This window comes from Cololabis saira, chromosome 9 (assembly GCF_033807715.1).
Source record: "Cololabis saira isolate AMF1-May2022 chromosome 9, fColSai1.1, whole genome shotgun sequence".
In the NCBI taxonomy this organism is placed as follows: domain Eukaryota; kingdom Metazoa; phylum Chordata; class Actinopteri; order Beloniformes; family Belonidae; genus Cololabis; species Cololabis saira.
The window spans coordinates 2,286,867-2,309,180 of NC_084595.1; the positions used below are offsets into that span (position 1 = coordinate 2,286,867).

The following is a 22,314-nucleotide window of genomic DNA, read 5'->3' on the forward strand; positions in this document are numbered from 1 at the left end:
TACTCCTCTGCAGATGCTTTGATTGATTGATTGATTGATTGATTGGGGTGCAGATGTCTGACGGTGAGAGTCGCTACAAGCAGCTGGAGAGAGAGTTCCAGATGTTCAGGGAGCAGCAGGGCGGCCGGCCGGAGGTTCGGCTGCAGGCGGATATTAACCTGCTGACGCTGGAGAAGGTGAGGGGGGTATTATGGTCTAAAAGGAGGTATTACGCTCTAAAAGGGGGTATTATGGTCTAAAAGGGGGGTAGTATGGTCTAAAAGGGGGTATTATGGTCTAAAAGGGGGTATTATGGTCTAAAAGGGGGTAGTATGGTCTAAAAGGGGGGTATTATGGTCTAAAAGGGGGGTATTATGGTCTAAAAGGAGGGTATTATGGTCTAAAAGGGGGTATTATGGTCTAAAAGGGGGTATTACGGTCTAAAAGGGGGTATTACGGTCTAAAAGGGGGTATTACGGTCTAAAAGGGGGTATTACGGTCTAAAAGGGGGATATTATGGTCTAAAAGGGGAGTATTATGGTCTAAAAGGAGGGTATTATGGTCTAAAAGGGGGTATTATGGTCTAAAAGGGGGGTATTATGATCTAAAAGGGGGTATTATGGTCTAAAAGGGGGGTATTATTGTCTAAAAGGGGGGTATTATGGTCTAAAAGGGGGTATTATGGTCTAAAAGGAGGGTATTATGGTCTAAAAGGGGGTATTATGGTCTAAAAGGGGGGTATTATGATCTAAAAGGGGGTATTATGGTCTAAAAGGGGGGTATTATTGTCTAAAAGGGGGGTATTATGGTCTAAAAGGGGGTATTATGGTCTAAAAGGGGGTAGTATGGTCTAAAAGGGGGGTATTATGGTCTAAAAGGGGGGTATTATGGTCTAAAAGGGGGTATTATGGTCTAAAAGGGGGCTATTACGGTCTAAAAGGGGGGTATTACGGTCTAAAAGGGGGTATTATGGTCTAAAAGGGGGGTATTATGGTCTAAAAGGGGGGTATTATGGTCTAAAAGGGGGGTATTATGGTCTAAAAGGGGGTATTATGGTCTAAAAGGGGGTATTATGGTCTAAAAGGGGGTATTATGGTCTAAAAGGGGGTATTATGGTCTAAAAGGAGGTATTATGGTCTAAAAGGGGGCATTATGGTCTAAAAGGGGGGTATTATTGTCTAAAAGGGGGGTATTATGGTCTAAAAGGGGGGGTATTATGGTCTAAAAGGGGGTATTATGGTCTAAAAGGGGATATTATGGTCTAAAAGGGGGTATTATGGTCTAAAAGGGGGTATTATGGTCTAAAAGGGGGTATTTTGGTCTAAAAGGGGGTAGTATGGTCTAAAGGGGAATATTATGGTCTAAAAGGGGGTATTATGGTCTAAAAAGGGGTATTATGGTCTAAAAGGGGGTAGTATGGTCTAAAGGGGGGTATTATGGTCTAAAAGGGGGTATTATGGTCTAAAAGGGGGGTATTATGGTCTAAAAGGGGGTATTATGGTCTAAAGGGGGGTATTATGGTCTAAAAGGGGGTATTATGGTCTAAAAGGGGGTATTATGGTCTAAAAGGGGGGTATTATGGTCTAAAAGGGGGTAGTATGGTCTAAAAGGGGGTATTATGGTCTAAAAGGGGGTATTATGGTCTAAAAGGGGGGTATTATGGTCTAAAAGGGGGTTTTATGGTCTAAAAGGGGGTATTATGGTCTAAAAGGGGGTATTATGGTCTAAAAGGGGGTATTATGGTCTAAAAGGGGGTAGTATGGTCTAAAAGGGGGTATTACGGTCTAAAAGGGGGTATTATGGTCTAAAAGGGGGTATTACGGTCTAAAAGGGGGTATTATGGTCTAAAAGGGGGGTATTATGGTCTAAAAGGGGGGTATTACGGTCTAAAAGGAGGGTATTATGGTCTAAAAGGGGGGTATTATGGTCTAAAAGGAGGGTATTACGGTCTAAAAGGGGGTATTATGGTCTAAAAGGAGGGTATTATGGTCTAAAAGGAGGGTATTATGGTCTAAAAGGGGGGTATTATGGTCTAAAAGGAGGGTATTACGGTCTAAAAGGAGGGTATTATGGTCTAAAAGGGGGTATTATGGTCTAAAAGGGGGTATTATGGTCTAAAAGGGGGGTATTATGGTCTAAAAGGGGGTATTATGGTCTAAAAGGGGGGTATTATGGTCTAAAAGGGGGGTATTATGGTCTAAAAGGGGGTATTATGGTCTAAAAGGAGGTATTATGGTCTAAAATGGGGGTATTATGGTCTAAAAGGAGGTATTATGGTCTAAAAGGGGGGTATTATGGTCTAAAAGGGGGTATTATGGTCTAAAAGGAGGTATTATGGTCTAAAAGGAGGTATTATGGTCTAAAAGGAGGGTATTATGGTCTAAAAGGAGGTATTATGGTCTAAAAGGGGGTATTATGGTCTAAAAGGAGGGTATTATGGTCTAGAAGGGGGTATTATGGTCTAAAAGGGGGTATTATGGTCTAAAAGGAGGGTATTATGGCCTAAAAGGGGGTATTATGGTCTAAAAGGAGGTATTATGGTCTAAAAGGAGGGTATTATGGTCTAAAAGGAGGTATTATGGTCTAAAAGGAGGGTATTATGGTCTAAAAGGGGGTATTATGGTCTAAAAGGAGGTATTATGGTCTAAAAGGGGGGTATTATGGTCTAAAAGGGGGGTATTATGGTCTAAAAGGAGGGTATTACGGTCTAAAAGGGGGTATTATGGTCTAAAAGGGGGGTATTATGGTCTAAAAGGAGGATATTACGGTCTAAAAGGAGGTATTATGGTCTAAAAGGAGGGTATTACGGTCTAAAAGGGGGTATTATGGTCTAAAAGGGGGTATTATGGTCTAAAAGGGGGGTATTATGGTCTAAAAGGAGGTATTATGGTCTAAAAGGAGGGTATTATGGTCTAAAAGGGGGTATTACGGTCTAAAAGGGGGGGTATTATGGTCTAAAAGGAGGTATTATGGTCTAAAAGGAGGGTATTATGGTCTAAAAGGAGGGTATTATGGTCTAAAAGGAGGGTATTATGGTCTAAAAGGGGGGTATTACGGTCTAAAAGGGGGTTATTATGGTCTAAAAGGGGGTATTATGGTCTAAAAGGGGGTATTATGGTCTAAAAGGGGGTTAATATGGTCTAAAAGGGGGTATTATGGTCTAAAAGGGGGTATTATGGTCTAAAAGGGGGTATTATGGTCTAAAAGGAGGTATTACGGTCTAAAAGGAGGGTATTATGGTCTAAAAGGGGGGTATTATGGTCTAAAAGGGGGTATTATGGTCTAAAAGGGGGGTATTATGGTCTAAAAGGGGGTATTATGGTCTAAAAGGGGGGTATTATGGTCTAAAAGGGGGTATTATGGTCTAAAAGGGGGTATTATGGTCTAAAAGGGGGGTATTATGGTCTAAAAGGGGGGTATTATGGTCTAAAAGGGGGTAGTATGGTCTAAAAGGGGGTATTATGGTCTAAAAGGGGGTATTATGGTCTAAAAGGGGGTAGTATGGTCTAAAAGGGGGTATTATGGTCTAAAAGGGGGTATTATGGTCTAAAAGGGGGTATTATGGTCTAAAAGAGGGTATTACGGTCTAAAAGGGGGGTATTACGGTCTAAAAGGGGGTATTACGGTCTAAAAGGGGGTTAGGGGGTGGTGTGGACTCCTCTTTCCGTCCGGGCCGGGATGGTCTCTGTGGGCCCCCCCCCCTTGTAGCTGCGGGTTATGAGACCTCCTGGCGTGGACAGCTCCCTGTTACCGTTTCCTCACCTGGATCCTCTGTGCCTAGCCATGTCTACACCATGTGTCTGCGTGCGTGTCTGTGTGTGTAATTTAGGAATTTAGGTGAATTGTAGTGTGCTTTTGTCTGCGGGGAGGGGGGGGGGGGGGGGGGGGCATTAATAAGTTTTATGTTTATCTGTTTTTTCTTGTTTTTTTTTTTTTCTGTTAAGCACTTTGTGTTTCATTATTTGTAGGAAAAGTGCTATATAAATAAAGTTTGATTTGATTTGATTAAAAGGGGGGTATTATGGTCTAAAAGGGGGGTATTATGGTCTAAAAGGGGTGTATTATGGTCTAAAAGGGGGGTATTATGGTCTAAAAGGGGGTATTATGGTCTAAAAGAGGGTATTATGGTCTAAAAGGGGGTATTATGGTCTAAAAGGGGGGTATTATGGTCTAAAAGGGGGTATTATGGTCTAAAATGGGGGTAGTATGGTCTAAAAGGGGGTATTATGGTCTAAAAGGGGGTATTATGGTCTAAAAGGGGGTAGTATGGTCTAAAAGGGGGTATTATGGTCTAAAAGGGGGTATTATGGTCTAAAATGGGGGTAGTATGGTCTAAAAGGGGGTATTATGGTCTAAAAGGGGGTATTATGGTCTAAAAGGGGGGGTATTATGGTCTAAAAGGGGGTATTATGGTCTAAAAGGGGGTATTATGGTCTAAAAGGGGGTATTATGGTCTAAAAGGGGGTATTATGGTCTAAAAGGGGGTATTATGGTCTAAAAGGGGGTAGTATGGTCTAAAAGGGGGTATTATGGTCTAAAAGGGGGTATTATGGTCTAAAAGGGGGTAGTATGGTCTAAAAGGGGGTATTATGGTCTAAAAGGGGGTATTATGGTCTAAAAGGGGGGTATTATGGTCTAAAAGGGGGTATTATGGTCTAAAAGGGTTCTGGTTCTGGTCTAACCTGGTTCTGGTTCTGGTTCTGGTCTAACCTGGTTCTGGTTCTGGTTCTGGTTGTGGTGTAACCTGGTTCTGGTTCTGGTCTAACCCGGTTCTGGTTCTGGTTCTGGTTCAGGTGGAGCTGGAGAGGAAGCTGGAATCCACCACCAAGTCCAAACTGCACTACAAGCAGCAGTGGGGGAGAGCGCTGAAGGAGCTGGCCCGGTTCAAACAGGTGAGTCCAGCTGGACCGGTACCAGCCCGGTACCAGCCCGGTACCAGCCCGGTACCGGACCGGTACCAGCCCGGTACCAGCCCGGTACCAGCCCGGTTCAAACAGGTGAGTCCACCTGGGAAGGAAGGAAGTGGTTTAGGGAGTAAAACACAGTAAAGGAAGTGGTTTAGGGAGTAAAACACAGTAAAGGAAGTGGTTTAGGGAGTAAAACAGTAAAGGAAGTGGTTTAGGGAGTAAAACACAGTAAAGGAAGTGGTTTAGGGAGTAAAACGCAGTAAAGGAAGTGGTTTAGGGAGTAAAACACAGTAAAGGAAGTGGTTTAGGGAGTAAAACAGTAAAGGAAGTGGTTTAGGGAGTAAAACACAGTAAAGGAAGTGGTTTAGGGAGTAAAACGCAGTAAAGGAAGTGGTTTAGGGAGTAAAACGCAGTAAAGGAAGTGGTTTAGGGAGTAAAACACAGTAAAGGAAGTGGTTTAGGGAGTAAAACGCAGTAAAGGAAGTGGTTTAGGGAGTAAAACGCAGTAAAGGAAGTGGTTTAGGGAGTAAAACGCAGTAAAGGAAGTGGTTTAGGGAGTAAAACACAGTAAAGGAAGTGGTTTAGGGAGTAAAACACAGTAAAACACAGTAAAGGAAGTGGTTTAGGGAGTAAAACACAGTAAAACACAGTAAAGGAAGTGGTTTAGGGAGTAAAACACAGTAAAGGAAGTGGTTTAGGGAGTAAAACGCAGTAAAACACAGTAAAGGAAGTGGTTTAGGGAGTAAAACACAGTAAAGGAAGTGGTTTAGGGAGTAAAACACAGTAAAACACAGTAAAGGAAGTGGTTTAGGGAGTAAAACACAGTAAAGGAAGTGGTTTAGGGAGTAAAACACAGTAAAGGAAGTGGTTTAGGGAGTAAAACACAGTAAAACACAGTAAAGGAAGTGGTTTAGGGAGTAAAACACAGTAAAGTGGTTTAGGGAGTAAAACGCAGTAAAGGAAGTGGTTTAGGGAGTAAAACACAGTAAAGGAAGTGGTTTAGGGAGTAAAACGCAGTAAAGGAAGTGGTTTAGGGAGTAAAACGCAGTAAAGGAAGTGGTTTAGGGAGTAAAACACAGTAAAGGAAGTGGTTTAGGGAGTAAAACACAGTAAAGGAAGTGGTTTAGGGAGTAAAACACAGTAAAGGAAGTGGTTTAGGGAGTAAAACGCAGTAAAGGAAGTGGTTTAGGGAGTAAAACACAGTAAAGGAAGTGGTTTAGGGAGTAAAACAGTAAAGGAAGTGGTTTAGGGAGTAAAACACAGTAAAGGAAGTGGTTTAGGGAGTAAAACGCAGTAAAGGAAGTGGTTTAGGGAGTAAAACACAGTAAAGGAAGTGGTTTAGGGAGTAAAACAGTAAAGGAAGTGGTTTAGGGAGTAAAACACAGTAAAGGAAGTGGTTTAGGGAGTAAAACGCAGTAAAGGAAGTGGTTTAGGGAGTAAAACGCAGTAAAGGAAGTGGTTTAGGGAGTAAAACACAGTAAAGGAAGTGGTTTAGGGAGTAAAACGCAGTAAAGGAAGTGGTTTAGGGAGTAAAACGCAGTAAAGGAAGTGGTTTAGGGAGTAAAACGCAGTAAAGGAAGTGGTTTAGGGAGTAAAACACAGTAAAAGTGGTTTAGGGAGTAAAACACAGTAAAGGAAGTGGTTTAGGGAGTAAAACACAGTAAAACACAGTAAAGGAAGTGGTTTAGGGAGTAAAACACAGTAAAACACAGTAAAGGAAGTGGTTTAGGGAGTAAAACACAGTAAAACACAGTAAAGGAAGTGGTTTAGGGAGTAAAACACAGTAAAACACAGTAAAGGAAGTGGTTTAGGGAGTAAAACACAGTAAAGGAAGTGGTTTAGGGAGTAAAACGCAGTAAAACACAGTAAAGGAAGTGGTTTAGGGAGTAAAACACAGTAAAGGAAGTGGTTTAGGGAGTAAAACACAGTAAAACACAGTAAAGGAAGTGGTTTAGGGAGTAAAACACAGTAAAGGAAGTGGTTTAGGGAGTAAAACACAGTAAAGGAAGTGGTTTAGGGAGTAAAACGCAGTAAAGGAAGTGGTTTAGGGAGTAAAACACAGTAAAGGAAGTGGTTTAGGGAGTAAAACAGTAAAGGAAGTGGTTTAGGGAGTAAAACACAGTAAAGGAAGTGGTTTAGGTAGTAAAACACAGTAGAGGAAGTGGTTTAGGGAGTAAAACACAGTAAAGGAAGTGGTTTAGGGAGTAAAACACAGTAGAGGAAGTGGTTTAGGGAGTAAAACACAGTAAAGGAAGTGGTTTAGGGAGTAAAACACAGTAAAGGAAGTGGTTTAGGGAGTAAAACTCAGTAAAACACAGTAAAGGAAGTGGTTTAGGGAGTAAAACGCAGTAAAGGAAGTGGTTTAGGGAGTAAAACACAGTAAAGGAAGTGGTTTAGGGAGTAAAACGCAGTAAAGGAAGCGGTTTAGGGAGTAAAACACAGTAAAGGAAGTGGTTTAGGGAGTAAAACAGTAAAGGAAGTGGTTTAGGGAGTAAAACACAGTAAAGGAAGTGGTTTAGGGAGTAAAACACAGTAAAGGAAGTGGTTTAGGGAGTAAAACACAGTAGAGGAAGTGGTTTAGGGAGTAAAACACGGTAAAGGAAGTGGTTTAGGGAGTAAAACACAGTAGAGGAAGTGGTTTAGGGAGTAAAACACGGTAAAGGAAGTGGTTTAGGGAGTAAAACGCAGTAAAACACACTAAAGGAAGTGGTTTAGGGAGTAAAACACAGTAAAGGAAGTGGTTTAGGGAGTAAAACACAGTAAAGGAAGTGGTTTAGGGAGTAAAACGCAGTAAAGGAAGTGGTTTAGAGAATAAAACACAGTAAAGGAAGTGGTTTAGAGAATAAAACACGGTAAAGGAAGTGGTTTAGGGAGTAAAACACAGTAAAGGAAGTGGTTTAGGGAGTAAAATACAGTAAAGGAAGTGGTTTAGGGAGTAAAACACAGTAAAGGAAGTGGTTTAGGGAGTAAAATACAGTAAAGGAAGTGGTTTAGGGAGTAAAACACAGTAAAGGAAGTGGTTTAGGGAGTAAAACACAGTAAAGGAAGTGGTTTAGGGAGTAAAACACAGTAAAGGAAGTGGTTTAGGGAGTAAAACGCAGTAAAGGAAGTGGTTTAGGGAGTAAAACACAGTAAAGGAAGTGGTTTAGGGAGTAAAACGCAGTAAAGGAAGTGGTTTAGGGAGTAAAACACAGTAAAGGAAGTGGTTTAGGGAGTAAAACACAGTAAAGGAAGTGGTTTAGGGAGTAAAACACAGTAAAGGAAGTGGTTTAGGGAGTAAAACGCAGTAAAGGAAGTGGTTAGGGAGTAAAACGCAGTAAAGGAAGTGGTTTAGGGAGTAAAACACAGTAAAGGAAGTGGTTTAGGGAGTAAAACGCAGTAAAGGAAGTGGTTTAGGGAGTAAAACACAGTAAAGGAAGTGGTTTAGAGAGTAAAACAGTAAAGGAAGTGGTTTAGGGAGTAAAACGCAGTAAAGGAAGTGGTTTAGGGAGTAAAACGCAGTAAAGGAAGTGGTTTAGGGAGTAAAACAGTAAAGGAAGTGGTTTAGGGAGTAAAACGCAGTAAAGGAAGTGGTTTAGGGAGTAAAACACAGTAAAGTGGTTTAGGGAGTAAAACACAGTAAAGGAAGTGGTTTAGGGAGTAAAACACAGTAAAGGAAGTGGTTTAGGGAGTAAAACACAGTAAAGGAAGTGGTTTAGGGAGTAAAACACAGTAAAGGAAGTGGTTTAGAGAATAAAACACGGTAAAGTGGTTTAGGGAGTAAAACAGTAAAGGAAGTGGTTTAGGGAGTAAAACACAGTAAAACGCAGTAAAGGAAGTGGTTTAGGGAGTAAAACACAGTAAAACGCAGTAAAGGAAGTGGTTTAGGGAGTAAAACGCAGTAAAGGAAGTGGTTTAGGGAGTAAAACACAGTAAAGGAAGTGGTTTAGGGAGTAAAACACAGTAAAGGAAGTGGTTTAGGGAGTAAAACAGCAAAGGAAGTGGTTTAGGGAGTAAAACGCAGTAAAGGAAGTGGTTTAGGGAGTAAAACAGTAAAGGAAGTGGTTTAGGGAGTAAAACACAGTAAAGGAAGTGGTTTAGGGAGTAAAACACAGTAAAGGAAGTGGTTTAGGGAGTAAAACGCAGTAAAGGAAGTGGTTTAGGGAGTAAAACAGTAAAGGAAGTGGTTTAGGGAGTAAAACACAGTAAAGTGGTTTAGGGAGTAAAACACAGTAAAGGAAGTGGTTTAGGGAGTAAAACACAGTAAAGGAAGTGGTTTAGGGAGTAAAACACAGTAAAGGAAGTGGTTTAGGGAGTAAAACACAGTAGAGGAAGTGGTTTAGGGAGTAAAACACGGTAAAGGAAGTGGTTTAGGGAGTAAAACACAGTAAAGGAAGTGGTTTAGGGAGTAAAACACAGTAAAGGAAGTGGTTTAGGGAGTAAAACGCAGTAAAGGAAGTGGTTTAGAGAATAAAACACAGTAAAGGAAGTGGTTTAGAGAATAAAACACGGTAAAGGAAGTGGTTTAGGGAGTAAAACGCAGTAAAGGAAGTGGTTTAGAGAATAAAACACAGTAAAGGAAGTGGTTTAGAGAATAAAACACGGTAAAGGAAGTGGTTTAGGGAGTAAAACGCAGTAAAACACACTAAAGGAAGTGGTTTAGGGAGTAAAACACAGTAAAGGAAGTGGTTTAGGGAGTAAAACACAGTAAAGGAAGTGGTTTAGGGAGTAAAACGCAGTAAAGGAAGTGGTTTAGAGAATAAAACACAGTAAAGGAAGTGGTTTAGAGAATAAAACACGGTAAAGGAAGTGGTTTAGGGAGTAAAACACAGTAAAACACAGTAAAGGAAGTGGTTTAGGGAGTAAAATACAGTAAAGGAAGTGGTTTAGGGAGTAAAACACAGTAAAGGAAGTGGTTTAGGGAGTAAAATACAGTAAAGGAAGTGGTTTAGGGAGTAAAACACAGTAAAGGAAGTGGTTTAGGGAGTAAAACACAGTAAAGGAAGTGGTTTAGGGAGTAAAACACAGTAAAGGAAGTGGTTTAGGGAGTAAAACGCAGTAAAGGAAGTGGTTTAGGGAGTAAAACACAGTAAAGGAAGTGGTTTAGGGAGTAAAACGCAGTAAAGGAAGTGGTTTAGGGAGTAAAACACAGTAAAGGAAGTGGTTTAGGGAGTAAAACACAGTAAAGGAAGTGGTTTAGGGAGTAAAACACAGTAAAGGAAGTGGTTTAGGGAGTAAAACGCAGTAAAGGAAGTGGTTAGGGAGTAAAACGCAGTAAAGGAAGTGGTTTAGGGAGTAAAACACAGTAAAGGAAGTGGTTTAGGGAGTAAAACGCAGTAAAGGAAGTGGTTTAGGGAGTAAAACACAGTAAAGGAAGTGGTTTAGAGAGTAAAACAGTAAAGGAAGTGGTTTAGGGAGTAAAACACAGTAAAGGAAGTGGTTTAGGGAGTAAAACACAGTAAAGGAAGTGGTTTAGGGAGTAAAACGCAGTAAAGGAAGTGGTTTAGGGAGTAAAACGCAGTAAAGGAAGTGGTTTAGGGAGTAAAACACAGTAAAGGAAGTGGTTTAGAGAATAAAACACGGTAAAGTGGTTTAGGGAGTAAAACAGTAAAGGAAGTGGTTTAGGGAGTAAAACACAGTAAAGGAAGTGGTTTAGGGAGTAAAACAGTAAAGGAAGTGGTTTAGGGAGTAAAACGCAGTAAAGGAAGTGGTTTAGGGAGTAAAACGCAGTAAAGGAAGTGGTTTAGGGAGTAAAACGCAGTAAAGGAAGTGGTTTAGGGAGTAAAACACAGTAAAAGAAGTGGTTTAGGGAGTAAAACGCAGTAAAGGAAGTGGTTTAGGGAGTAAAACACAGTAAAGGAAGTGGTTTAGGGAGTAAAACACAGTAAAGGAAGTGGTTTAGGGAGTAAAACGCAGTAAAGGAAGTGGTTTAGGGAGTAAAACACAGTAAAGGAAGTGGTTTAGAGAATAAAACACGGTAAAGTGGTTTAGGGAGTAAAACAGTAAAGGAAGTGGTTTAGGGAGTAAAACACAGTAAAGGAAGTGGTTTAGGGAGTAAAACACAGTAAAACGCAGTAAAGGCAGTGGTTTAGGGAGTAAAACACAGTAAAACGCAGTAAAGGAAGTGGTTTAGGGAGTAAAACGCAGTAAAGGAAGTGGTTTAGGGAGTAAAACACAGTAAAGGAAGTGGTTTAGGGAGTAAAACACAGTAAAGGAAGTGGTTTAGGGAGTAAAACAGTAAAGTAAGTGGTTTAGGGAGTAAAACGCAGTAAAGGAAGTGGTTTAGGGAGTAAAACAGTAAAGGAAGTGGTTTAGGGAGTAAAACACAGTAAAGGAAGTGGTTTAGGGAGTAAAACACAGTAAAGGAAGTGGTTTAGGGAGTAAAACACAGTAAAGGAAGTGGTTTAGGGAGTAAAACGCAGTAAAGGAAGTGGTTTAGGGAGTAAAACACAGTAAAGGAAGTGGTTTAGGGAGTAAAACGCAGTAAAGGAAGTGGTTTAGGGAGTAAAACGCAGTAAAGGAAGTGGTTTAGGGAGTAAAACGCAGTAAAGGAAGTGGTTTAGGGAGTAAAACGCAGTAAAGGAAGTGGTTTAGGGAGTAAAACAGTAAAGGAAGTGGTTTAGGGAGTAAAACACAGTAAAGGAAGTGGTTTAGGGAGTAAAACACAGTAGAGGAAGTGGTTTAGGGAGTAAAACACGGTAAAGGAAGTGGTTTAGGGAGTAAAACACAGTAAAGGAAGTGGTTTAGGGAGTAAAACGCAGTAAAGGAAGTGGTTTAGGGAGTAAAACACAGTAAAGGAAGTGGTTTAGGGAGTAAAACACAGTAAAGGAAGTGGTTTAGGGAGTAAAACAGTAAAGGAAGTGGTTTAGGGAGTAAAACACAGTAAAGGAAGTGGTTTAGGGAGTAAAACACAGTAAAGGAAGTGGTTTAGGGAGTAAAACGCAGTAAAGGAAGTGGTTTAGGGAGTAAAACAGTAAAGGAAGTGGTTTAGGGAGTAAAACACAGTAAAGGAAGTGGTTTAGGGAGTAAAACACAGTAAAGGAAGTGGTTTAGGGAGTAAAACACAGTAGAGGAAGTGGTTTAGGGAGTAAAACGCAGTAAAGGAAGTGGTTTAGGGAGTAAAACACAGTAAAGGAAGTGGTTTAGGGAGTAAAACACAGTAAATGAAGTGGTTTAGGGAGTAAAACACAGTAAAACACAAGTGGTTTAGGGAGTAAAACACAGTAAAGGAAGTGGTTTAGGGAGTAAAACACAGTAAAGGAAGTGGTTTAGGGAGTAAAACGCAGTAAAGGAAGTGGTTTAGGGAGTAAAACACAGTAAAGGAAGTGGTTTAGGGAGTGAAACACAGTAAAGGAAGTGGTTTAGGGAGTAAAACGCAGTAAAGGAAGTGGTTTAGGGAGTAAAACACAGTAAAACGCTGTAAAGGAAGTGGTTTAGGGAGTAAAACACAGTAAAGGAAGTGGTTTAGGGAGTAAAACACAGTAAAGTGGTTTAGGGAGTAAAACACAGTAAAGGAAGTGGTTTAGGGAGTAAAACACAGTAAAGGAAGTGGTTTAGGGAGTAAAACACAGTAAAGGAAGTGGTTTAGGGAGTAAAACACAGTAAAACGCTGTAAAGGAAGTGGTTTAGGGAGTAAAACACAGTAAAGGAAGTGGTTTAGGGAGTAAAACACAGTAAAGGAAGTGGTTTAGGGAGTAAAACACAGTAAAGGAAGTGGTTTAGGGAGTAAAACACAGTAAAGGAAGTGGTTTAGGGAGTAAAACACGGTAAAGTGGTTTAGGGAGTAAAACACAGTAAAGGAAGTGGTTTAGGGAGTAAAACAGTAAAGGAAGTGGTTTAGGGAGTAAAACACAGTAAAGGAAGTGGTTTAGGGAGTAAAACACAGTAAAGTGGTTTAGGGAGTAAAACACAGTAAAGGAAGTGGTTTAGGGAGTAAAACACAGTAAAACACAGTAAAGGAAGTGGTTTAGGGAGTAAAACACAGTAAGGGAAGTGGTTTAGGGAGTAAAACACAGTAAAGGAAGTGGTTTAGGGAGTAAAACGCAGTAAAGGAAGTGGTTTAGGGAGTAAAACACAGTAAAGTGGTTTAGGGAGTAAAACACAGTAAAGGAAGTGGTTTAGGGAGTAAAACACAGTAAAGGAAGTGGTTTAGGGAGTAAAACGCAGTAAAGGAAGTGGTTTAGGGAGTAAAACACAGTAAAGGAAGTGGTTTAGGGAGTAAAACACAGTAAAGGAAGTGGTTTAGGGAGTAAAACGCAGTAAAGGAAGTGGTTTAGGGAGTAAAACACAGTAAAACGCAGTAAAGGAAGTGGTTTAGGGAGTAAAGGAAGTGGTTTTGGGAGTAAAACACAGTAAAGGAAGTGGTTTAGGGAGTAAAACACAGTAAAGGAAGTGGTTTAGGGAGTAAAACGCAGTAAAGGAAGTGGTTTAGGGAGTAAAACGCAGTAAAGGAAGTGGTTTAGGGAGTAAAACACAGTAAAGGAAGTGGTTTAGGGAGTAAAACACAGTAAAGGAAGTGGTTTAGGGAGTAAAACACAGTAAAGTAAGTGGTTTAGGGAGTAAAACACTGTAAAGTGGTTTAGGGAGTAAAACACAGTAAAGGAAGTGGTTTAGGGAGTAAAACACAGTAAAGGAAGTGGTTTAGGGAGTAAAACACAGTAAAGGAAGTGGTTTAGGGAGTAAAACACAGTAAAGGAAGTGGTTTAGGGAGTAAAACACAGTAAAGGAAGTGGTTTAGGGAGTAAAACGCGGTAAAGGAAGTGGTTTAGGGAGTAAAACACAGTAAAGGAAGTGGTTTAGGGAGTAAAACACAGTAAAGGAAGTGGTTTAGGGAGTAAAACGCAGTAAAGGAAGTGGTTTAGGGAGTAAAACACAGTAAAGGAAGTGGTTTAGGGAGTAAAACACAGTAAAGGAAGTGGTTTAGGGAGTAAAACACAGTAAAGGAAGTGGTTTAGGTAGTAAAACACAGTAGAGGAAGTGGTTTAGGGAGTAAAACACAGTAAAGGAAGTGGTTTAGGGAGTAAAACACAGTAGAGGAAGTGGTTTAGGGAGTAAAACTCAGTAAAACACAGTAAAGGAAGTGGTTTAGGGAGTAAAACGCAGTAAAGGAAGTGGTTTAGGGAGTAAAACACAGTAAAGGAAGTGGTTTAGGGAGTAAAACGCGGTAAAGGAAGTGGTTTAGGGAGTAAAACACAGTAAAGGAAGTGGTTTAGGGAGTAAAACACAGTAAAGGAAGTGGTTTAGGGAGTAAAACGCAGTAAAGGAAGTGGTTTAGGGAGTAAAACACAGTAAAGGAAGTGGTTTAGGGAGTAAAACACAGTAAAGGAAGTGGTTTAGGGAGTAAAACACAGTAGAGGAAGTGGTTTAGGGAGTAAAACAGTAAAGGAAGTGGTTTAGGGAGTAAAACACAGTAAAGGAAGTGGTTTAGGGAGTAAAACACAGTAAAGGAAGTGGTTTAGGGAGTAAAACACAGTAAAGGAAGTGGTTTAGGGAGTAAAACACAGTAAAGGAAGTGGTTTAGGGAGTAAAACACAGTAAAGTAAGTGGTTTAGGGAGTAAAACACTGTAAAGTGGTTTAGGGAGTAAAACACAGTAAAGGAAGTGGTTTAGGGAGTAAAACACAGTAAAGGAAGTGGTTTAGGGAGTAAAACACAGTAAAGGAAGTGGTTTAGGGAGTAAAACACAGTAAAGGAAGTGGTTTAGGGAGTAAAACACAGTAAAGGAAGTGGTTTAGGGAGTAAAACGCGGTAAAGGAAGTGGTTTAGGGAGTAAAACACAGTAAAGGAAGTGGTTTAGGGAGTAAAACACAGTAAAGGAAGTGGTTTAGGGAGTAAAACGCAGTAAAGGAAGTGGTTTAGGGAGTAAAACACAGTAAAGGAAGTGGTTTAGGGAGTAAAACACAGTAAAGGAAGTGGTTTAGGGAGTAAAACACAGTAAAGGAAGTGGTTTAGGTAGTAAAACACAGTAGAGGAAGTGGTTTAGGGAGTAAAACACAGTAAAGGAAGTGGTTTAGGGAGTAAAACACAGTAGAGGAAGTGGTTTAGGGAGTAAAACTCAGTAAAACACAGTAAAGGAAGTGGTTTAGGGAGTAAAACGCAGTAAAGGAAGTGGTTTAGGGAGTAAAACACAGTAAAGGAAGTGGTTTAGGGAGTAAAACGCGGTAAAGGAAGTGGTTTAGGGAGTAAAACACAGTAAAGGAAGTGGTTTAGGGAGTAAAACACAGTAAAGGAAGTGGTTTAGGGAGTAAAACGCAGTAAAGGAAGTGGTTTAGGGAGTAAAACACAGTAAAGGAAGTGGTTTAGGGAGTAAAACACAGTAAAGGAAGTGGTTTAGGGAGTAAAACACAGTAGAGGAAGTGGTTTAGGGAGTAAAACAGTAAAGGAAGTGGTTTAGGGAGTAAAACACAGTAAAGGAAGTGGTTTAGGGAGTAAAACACAGTAAAGGAAGTGGTTTAGGGAGTAAAACACAGTAAAGGAAGTGGTTTAGGGAGTAAAACTCAGTAAAACACAGTAAAGGAAGTGGTTTAGGGAGTAAAACGCAGTAAAGGAAGTGGTTTAGGGAGTAAAACGCAGTAAAGGAAGTGGTTTAGGGAGTAAAACACAGTAAAACGCAGTAAAGGAAGTGGTTTAGGGAGTAAAACGCAGTAAAGGAAGTGGTTTAGGGAGTAAAACACAGTAAAGGAAGTGGTTTAGGGAGTAAAACGCAGTAAAGGAAGCGGTTTAGGGAGTAAAACACAGTAAAGGAAGTGGTTTAGGGAGTAAAACAGTAAAGGAAGTGGTTTAGGGAGTAAAACACAGTAAAACGCAGTAAAGGAAGTGGTTTAGGGAGTAAAACGCAGTAAAGGAAGTGGTTTAGGGAGTAAAACACAGTAAAGGAAGTGGTTTAGGGAGTAAAACGCAGTAAAGGAAGCGGTTTAGGGAGTAAAACACAGTAAAGGAAGTGGTTTAGGGAGTAAAACAGTAAAGGAAGTGGTTTAGGGAGTAAAACACAGTAAAACGCAGTAAAGGAAGTGGTTTAGGGAGTAAAACGCAGTAAAGGAAGTGGTTTAGGGAGTAAAACACAGTAAAGGAAGTGGTTTAGGGAGTAAAACGCAGTAAAGGAAGCGGTTTAGGGAGTAAAACACAGTAAAGGAAGTGGTTTAGGGAGTAAAACAGTAAAGGAAGTGGTTTAGGGAGTAAAACACAGTAAAGGAAGTGGTTTAGGGAGTAAAACACAGTAAAGGAAGTGGTTTAGGGAGTAAAACACAGTAGAGGAAGTGGTTTAGGGAGTAAAACACGGTAAAGGAAGTGGTTTAGGGAGTAAAACACAGTAAAGGAAGTGGTTTAGGGAGTAAAACGCAGTAAAGGAAGTGGTTTAGGGAGTAAAACACAGTAAAACGCAGTAAAGGAAGTGGTTTAGGGAGTAAAACAGTAAAGGAAGTGGTTTAGGGAGTAAAACGCAGTAAAGGAAGTGGTTTAGGGAGTAAAACACAGTAAAGGAAGTGGTTTAGGGAGTAAAACACAGTAAAGGAAGTGGTTTAGGGAGTAAAACACAGTAGAGGAAGTGGTTTAGGGAGTAAAACACAGTAAAGGAAGTGGTTTAGGGAGTAAAACGCAGTAAAACACACTAAAGGAAGTGGTTTAGGGAGTAAAACACAGTAAAGGAAGTGGTTTAGGGAGTAAAACACAGTAAAGGAAGTGGTTTAGAGAATAAAACACAGTAAAGGAAGTGGTTTAGGGAGTAAAACACAGTAAAGGAAGTGGTTTAGGGAGTAAAATACAGTAAAGGAAGTGGTTTAGGGAGTAAAACACAGTAAAGGAAGTGGTTTAGGGAGTAAAATACAGTAAAGGAAGTGGTTTAGGGAGTAAAACACAGTAAAGGAAGTGGTTTAGGGAGTAAAACACAGTAAAGGAAGTGGTTTAGGGAGTAAAACGCAGTAAAGGAAGTGGTTTAGGGAGTAAAACGCAGTAAAGGAAGTGGTTTAGGGAGTAAAACACAGTAAAGGAAGTGGTTTAGGGAGTAAAACACAGTAAAGGAAGTGGTTTAGGGAGTAAAACACAGTAAAGGAAGTGGTTTAGGGAGTAAAACGCAGTAAAGGAAGTGGTTAGGGAGTAAAACGCAGTAAAGGAAGTGGTTTAGGGAGTAAAACGCAGTAAAGGAAGTGGTTTAGGGAGTAAAACACAGTAAAGGAAGTGGTTTAGAGAGTAAAACAGTAAAGGAAGTGGTTTAGGGAGTAAAACGCAGTAAAGGAAGTGGTTTAGGGAGTAAAACAGTAAAGGAAGTGGTTTAGGGAGTAAAACGCAGTAAAGGAAGTGGTTTAGGGAGTAAAACGCAGTAAAGGAAGTGGTTTAGGGAGTAAAACACAGTAAAGTGGTTTAGGGAGTAAAACACAGTAAAGGAAGTGGTTTAGGGAGTAAAACACAGTAAAGGAAGTGGTTTAGGGAGTAAAACGCAGTAAAGGAAGTGGTTTAGGGAGTAAAACACAGTAAAGGAAGTGGTTTAGAGAATAAAACACGGTAAAGTGGTTTAGGGAGTAAAACAGTAAAGGAAGTGGTTTAGGGAGTAAAACACAGTAAAGGAAGTGGTTTAGGGAGTAAAACACAGTAAAGGAAGTGGTTTAGGGAGTAAAACAGTAAAGGAAGTGGTTTAGGGAGTAAAACACAGTAAAACGCAGTAAAGGAAGTGGTTTAGGGAGTAAAACACAGTAAAACGCAGTAAAGGAAGTGGTTTAGGGAGTAAAACGCAGTAAAGGAAGTGGTTTAGGGAGTAAAACGCAGTAAAGGAAGTGGTTTAGGGAGTAAAACACAGTAAAGGAAGTGGTTTAGGGAGTAAAACAGTAAAGGAAGTGGTTTAGGGAGTAAAACGCAGTAAAGGAAGTGGTTTAGGGAGTAAAACAGTAAAGGAAGTGGTTTAGGGAGTAAAACACAGTAAAGGAAGTGGTTTAGGGAGTAAAACAGTAAAGGAAGTGGTTTAGGGAGTAAAACACAGTAAAGGAAGTGGTTTAGGGAGTAAAACACAGTAGAGGAAGTGGTTTAGGGAGTAAAACACGGTAAAGGAAGTGGTTTAGGGAGTAAAACACAGTAAAGGAAGTGGTTTAGGGAGTAAAACGCAGTAAAGGAAGTGGTTTAGGGAGTAAAACGCAGTAAAGGAAGTGGTTTAGGGAGTAAAACACAGTAAAGGAAGTGGTTTAGGGAGTAAAACAGTAAAGGAAGTGGTTTAGGGAGTAAAACACAGTAAAGGAAGTGGTTTAGGGAGTAAAACACAGTAAAGGAAGTGGTTTAGGGAGTAAAACGCAGTAAAGGAAGTGGTTTAGGGAGTAAAACACAGTAAAGGAAGTGGTTTAGGGAGTAAAACACAGTAAAGGAAGTGGTTTAGGGAGTAAAACACAGTAAAGGAAGTGGTTTAGGGAGTAAAACAGTAAAGGAAGTGGTTTAGGGAGTAAAACAGTAAAGGAAGTGGTTTAGGGAGTAAAACACAGTAAAGGAAGTGGTTTAGGGAGTAAAACACAGTAAAGGAAGTGGTTTAGGGAGTAAAACAGTAAAGGAAGTGGTTTAGGGAGTAAAACAGTAAAGGAAGTGGTTTAGGGAGTAAAACACAGTAAAGGAAGTGGTTTAGGGAGTAAAACACAGTAAAGGAAGTGGTTTAGGGAGTAAAACACAGTAAAGGAAGTGGTTTAGGGAGTAAAACACAGTAAAGGAAGTGGTTTAGGGAGTAAAGGAAGTGGTTTAGGGAGTAAAACACAGTAAAGGAAGTGGTTTAGGGAGTAAAACACAGTAAAGGAAGTGGTTTAGGGAGTAAAACACAGTAAAGGAAGTGGTTTAGGGAGTAAAACACAGTAAAGGAAGTGGTTTAGGGAGTAAAACGCAGTAAAGGAAGTGGTTTAGGGAGTAAAACACAGTAAAGGAAGTGGTTTAGGGAGTGAAACACAGTAAAGGAAGTGGTTTAGGGAGTAAAACGCAGTAAAGGAAGTGGTTTAGGGAGTAAAACACAGTAAAAGAAGTGGTTTAGGGAGTAAAACACAGTAAAGGAAGTGGTTTAGGGAGTAAAACACAGTAAAGGAAGTGGTTTAGGGAGTAAAACACAGTAAAGGAAGTGGTTTAGGGAGTAAAACACAGTAAAGGAAGTGGTTTAGGGAGTAAAACGCAGTAAAGGAAGTGGTTTAGGGAGTAAAACGCTGTAAAGGAAGTGGTTTAGGGAGTAAAACACAGTAAAGGAAGTGGTTTAGGGAGTAAAACACAGTAAAGTGGTTTAGGGAGTAAAACACAGTAAAGGAAGTGGTTTAGGGAGTAAAACACAGTAAAGGAAGTGGTTTAGGGAGTAAAACAGTAAAGGAAGTGGTTTAGGGAGTAAAACAGTAAAGGAAGTGGTTTAGGGAGTAAAACAGTAAAGGAAGTGGTTTAGGGAGTAAAACACAGTAAAGGAAGTGGTTTAGGGAGTAAAACACAGTAAAGGAAGTGGTTTAGGGAGTAAAACACAGTAGAGGAAGTGGTTTAGGGAGTAAAACACAGTAAAGGAAGTGGTTTAGGGAGTAAAACACAGTAAAGGAAGTGGTTTAGGGAGTAAAGGAAGTGGTTTAGGGAGTAAAACACAGTAAAGGAAGTGGTTTAGGGAGTAAAACACAGTAAAGGAAGTGGTTTAGGGAGTAAAACACAGTAAAGGAAGTGGTTTAGGGAGTAAAACACAGTAAAGGAAGTGGTTTAGGGAGTAAAACGCAGTAAAGGAAGTGGTTTAGGGAGTAAAACACAGTAAAGGAAGTGGTTTAGGGAGTGAAACACAGTAAAGGAAGTGGTTTAGGGAGTAAAACGCAGTAAAGGAAGTGGTTTAGGGAGTAAAACACAGTAAAACGCTGTAAAGGAAGTGGTTTAGGGAGTAAAACACAGTAAAGGAAGTGGTTTAGGGAGTAAAACACAGTAAAGTGGTTTAGGGAGTAAAACACAGTAAAGGAAGTGGTTTAGGGAGTAAAACACAGTAAAGGAAGTGGTTTAGGGAGTAAAACACAGTAAAACGCTGTAAAGGAAGTGGTTTAGGGAGTAAAACACAGTAAAGGAAGTGGTTTAGGGAGTAAAACGCAGTAAAGGAAGTGGTTTAGGGAGTAAAACACAGTAAAGGAAGTGGTTTAGGGAGTAAAACGCAGTAAAGGAAGTGGTTTAGGGAGTAAAACACAGTAAAGGAAGTGGTTTAGGGAGTAAAACACAGTAAAGGAAGTGGTTTAGGGAGTGAAACACAGTAAAGGAAGTGGTTTAGGGAGTAAAACACAGTAAAGGAAGTGGTTTAGGGAGTGAAACACAGTAAAGGAAGTGGTTTAGGGAGTAAAACGCAGTAAAGGAAGTGGTTTAGGGAGTAAAACACAGTAAAACGCTGTAAAGGAAGTGGTTTAGGGAGTAAAACACAGTAAAGGAAGTGGTTTAGGGAGTAAAACACAGTAAAGTGGTTTAGGGAGTAAAACACAGTAAAGGAAGTGGTTTAGGGAGTAAAACACAGTAAAACGCTGTAAAGGAAGTGGTTTAGGGAGTAAAACACAGTAAAGGAAGTGGTTTAGGGAGTAAAACGCAGTAAAGGAAGTGGTTTAGGGAGTAAAACACAGTAAAGGAAGTGGTTTAGGGAGTAAAACGCAGTAAAGGAAGTGGTTTAGGGAGTAAAACACAGTAAAGGAAGTGGTTTAGGGAGTAAAACACAGTAAAGGAAGTGGTTTAGGGAGTAAAACACAGTAAAGGAAGTGGTTTAGGGAGTAAAACGCAGTAAAGGAAGTGGTTTAGGGAGTAAAACACAGTAAAGTGGTTTAGGGAGTAAAACACAGTAAAGGAAGTGGTTTAGGGAGTAAAACGCAGTAAAGGAAGTGGTTTAGGGAGTAAAACACAGTAAAGGAAGTGGTTTAGGGAGTAAAACACAGTAAAGGAAGTGGTTTAGGGAGTAAAACACAGTAAAGGAAGTGGTTTAGGGAGTAAAACGCAGTAAAGGAAGTGGTTTAGGGAGTAAAACGCAGTAAAGGAAGTGGTTTAGGGAGTAAAACACAGTAAAGGAAGTGGTTTAGGGAGTAAAACGCAGTAAAGGAAGTGGTTTAGGGAGTAAAACACAGTAAAGGAAGTGGTTTAGGGAGTAAAACACAGTAAAGTGGTTTAGGGAGTAAAACGCAGTAAAGGAAGTGGTTTAGGGAGTAAAACACAGTAAAGGAAGTGGTTTAGGGAGTAAAACACAGTAAAACGCAGTAAAGGAAGTGGTTTAGGGAGTAAAGGAAGTGGTTTTGGGAGTAAAACACAGTAAAGGAAGTGGTTTAGGGAGTAAAACACAGTAAAGGAAGTGGTTTAGGGAGTAAAACGCAGTAAAGGAAGTGGTTTAGGGAGTAAAACACAGTAAAGGAAGTGGTTTGAACCCTGACCCGGTGGTTTATGTGTTTCTCTCCAGAGGGAACAGGAGAACGCTGTGATCCGTCTGAAGAAGCAGCAGGCGGAGCTGGAGGCCATGAGGCTGCGTTACCTAGCAACCCAGGAGAAGGAGGCGGTGCAGCAGGACCGGAGGGAACTGGACGGGATCAGGGACCAGATCAACAGGTGGGGGGGGGATCAGGGACCAGATCAACAGGTGGGGGGGGGATCAGGGACCAGATCAACAGGTGGGGGGGGGATCAGGGACCAGATCAGCAGGTGGGGGGGGGATCAGGGACCAGATCAACAGGTGGGGGGGGGGGACCTGGGGGGGGAGGGGGGGTCTGCAGGACCGGCAGGAACTGGACGGGATCAGAGACCAGATCAACAGGTGGGGGGGGGTCTGGGGGGGGAGGGGGGGGGGGGGTCTGCAGGACCGGCAGGAGCTGGACGGGATCAGGGACCAGATCAGCAGGTGGGGGGGGGGGACCTGGGGGGGGAGGGGGGGTCTGCAGGACCGGCAGGAACTGGACGGGATCAGAGACCAGATCAACAGGTGGGGGGGGGGAGGGGGGGGGAGGGGGGGGGGGGGGTCTGCAGGACCGGCAGGAGCTGGACGGGATCAGGGACCAGATCAGCAGGTGGGGGGGGGATCAGGGACCAGATCAGCAGGTGGGGGGGGGGGGACCTGGACCTGGGGGACCTGGGGGGTCTGGGTTCAGGTCTAGCGTTGGGGGTCTGATGTTGAGGTTAAAAAACAAATTTGATTTCATAAAACGTAATTAAAACCAAAACACTATGAATATTGTTCTTTTTCTGTACTAAATATAAAGGTGGTGCATCTGATTTAGAAGAAATTATCTTGACTGAATGTAGTGGGACAGGGAACACTGTAAAAACTCTACATCTTAACAAGAATATTTGTCTTATTTCTAGTTAAAATGTCTCATTTTTAGTCAGAAAATCTCATTACACTTAAAACAAGACTCATTACCAGAAAAATAACTTGTTATTTGACAATTTTCACCTGTTTCAAGTAGATTTTCACTTAAAATAAGTAGAAAAATCTGCCAGTGGAACAAGATTTATCTTCTCATTACAAGCTAAAA

At 40.9% G+C, this 22,314-nt stretch overlaps 1 protein-coding gene across 1 annotated transcript in view; it reads left to right on the forward strand.

Moving 5' to 3' along the window:
• LOC133450818 (centrosomal protein of 120 kDa-like) overlaps positions 1-22,314 on the forward strand; it is a 65,511-nt gene that overhangs the window by 31,294 nt on the left and 11,903 nt on the right. Inside the window, exons 17-19 of the mRNA XM_061729722.1 lie at positions 54-176; positions 4,773-4,871; positions 21,246-21,391. Coding sequence (XP_061585706.1) covers positions 54-176; positions 4,773-4,871; positions 21,246-21,391 — 368 coding nt within the window. The remainder of the gene's footprint in view (positions 1-53; positions 177-4,772; positions 4,872-21,245; positions 21,392-22,314) is intronic.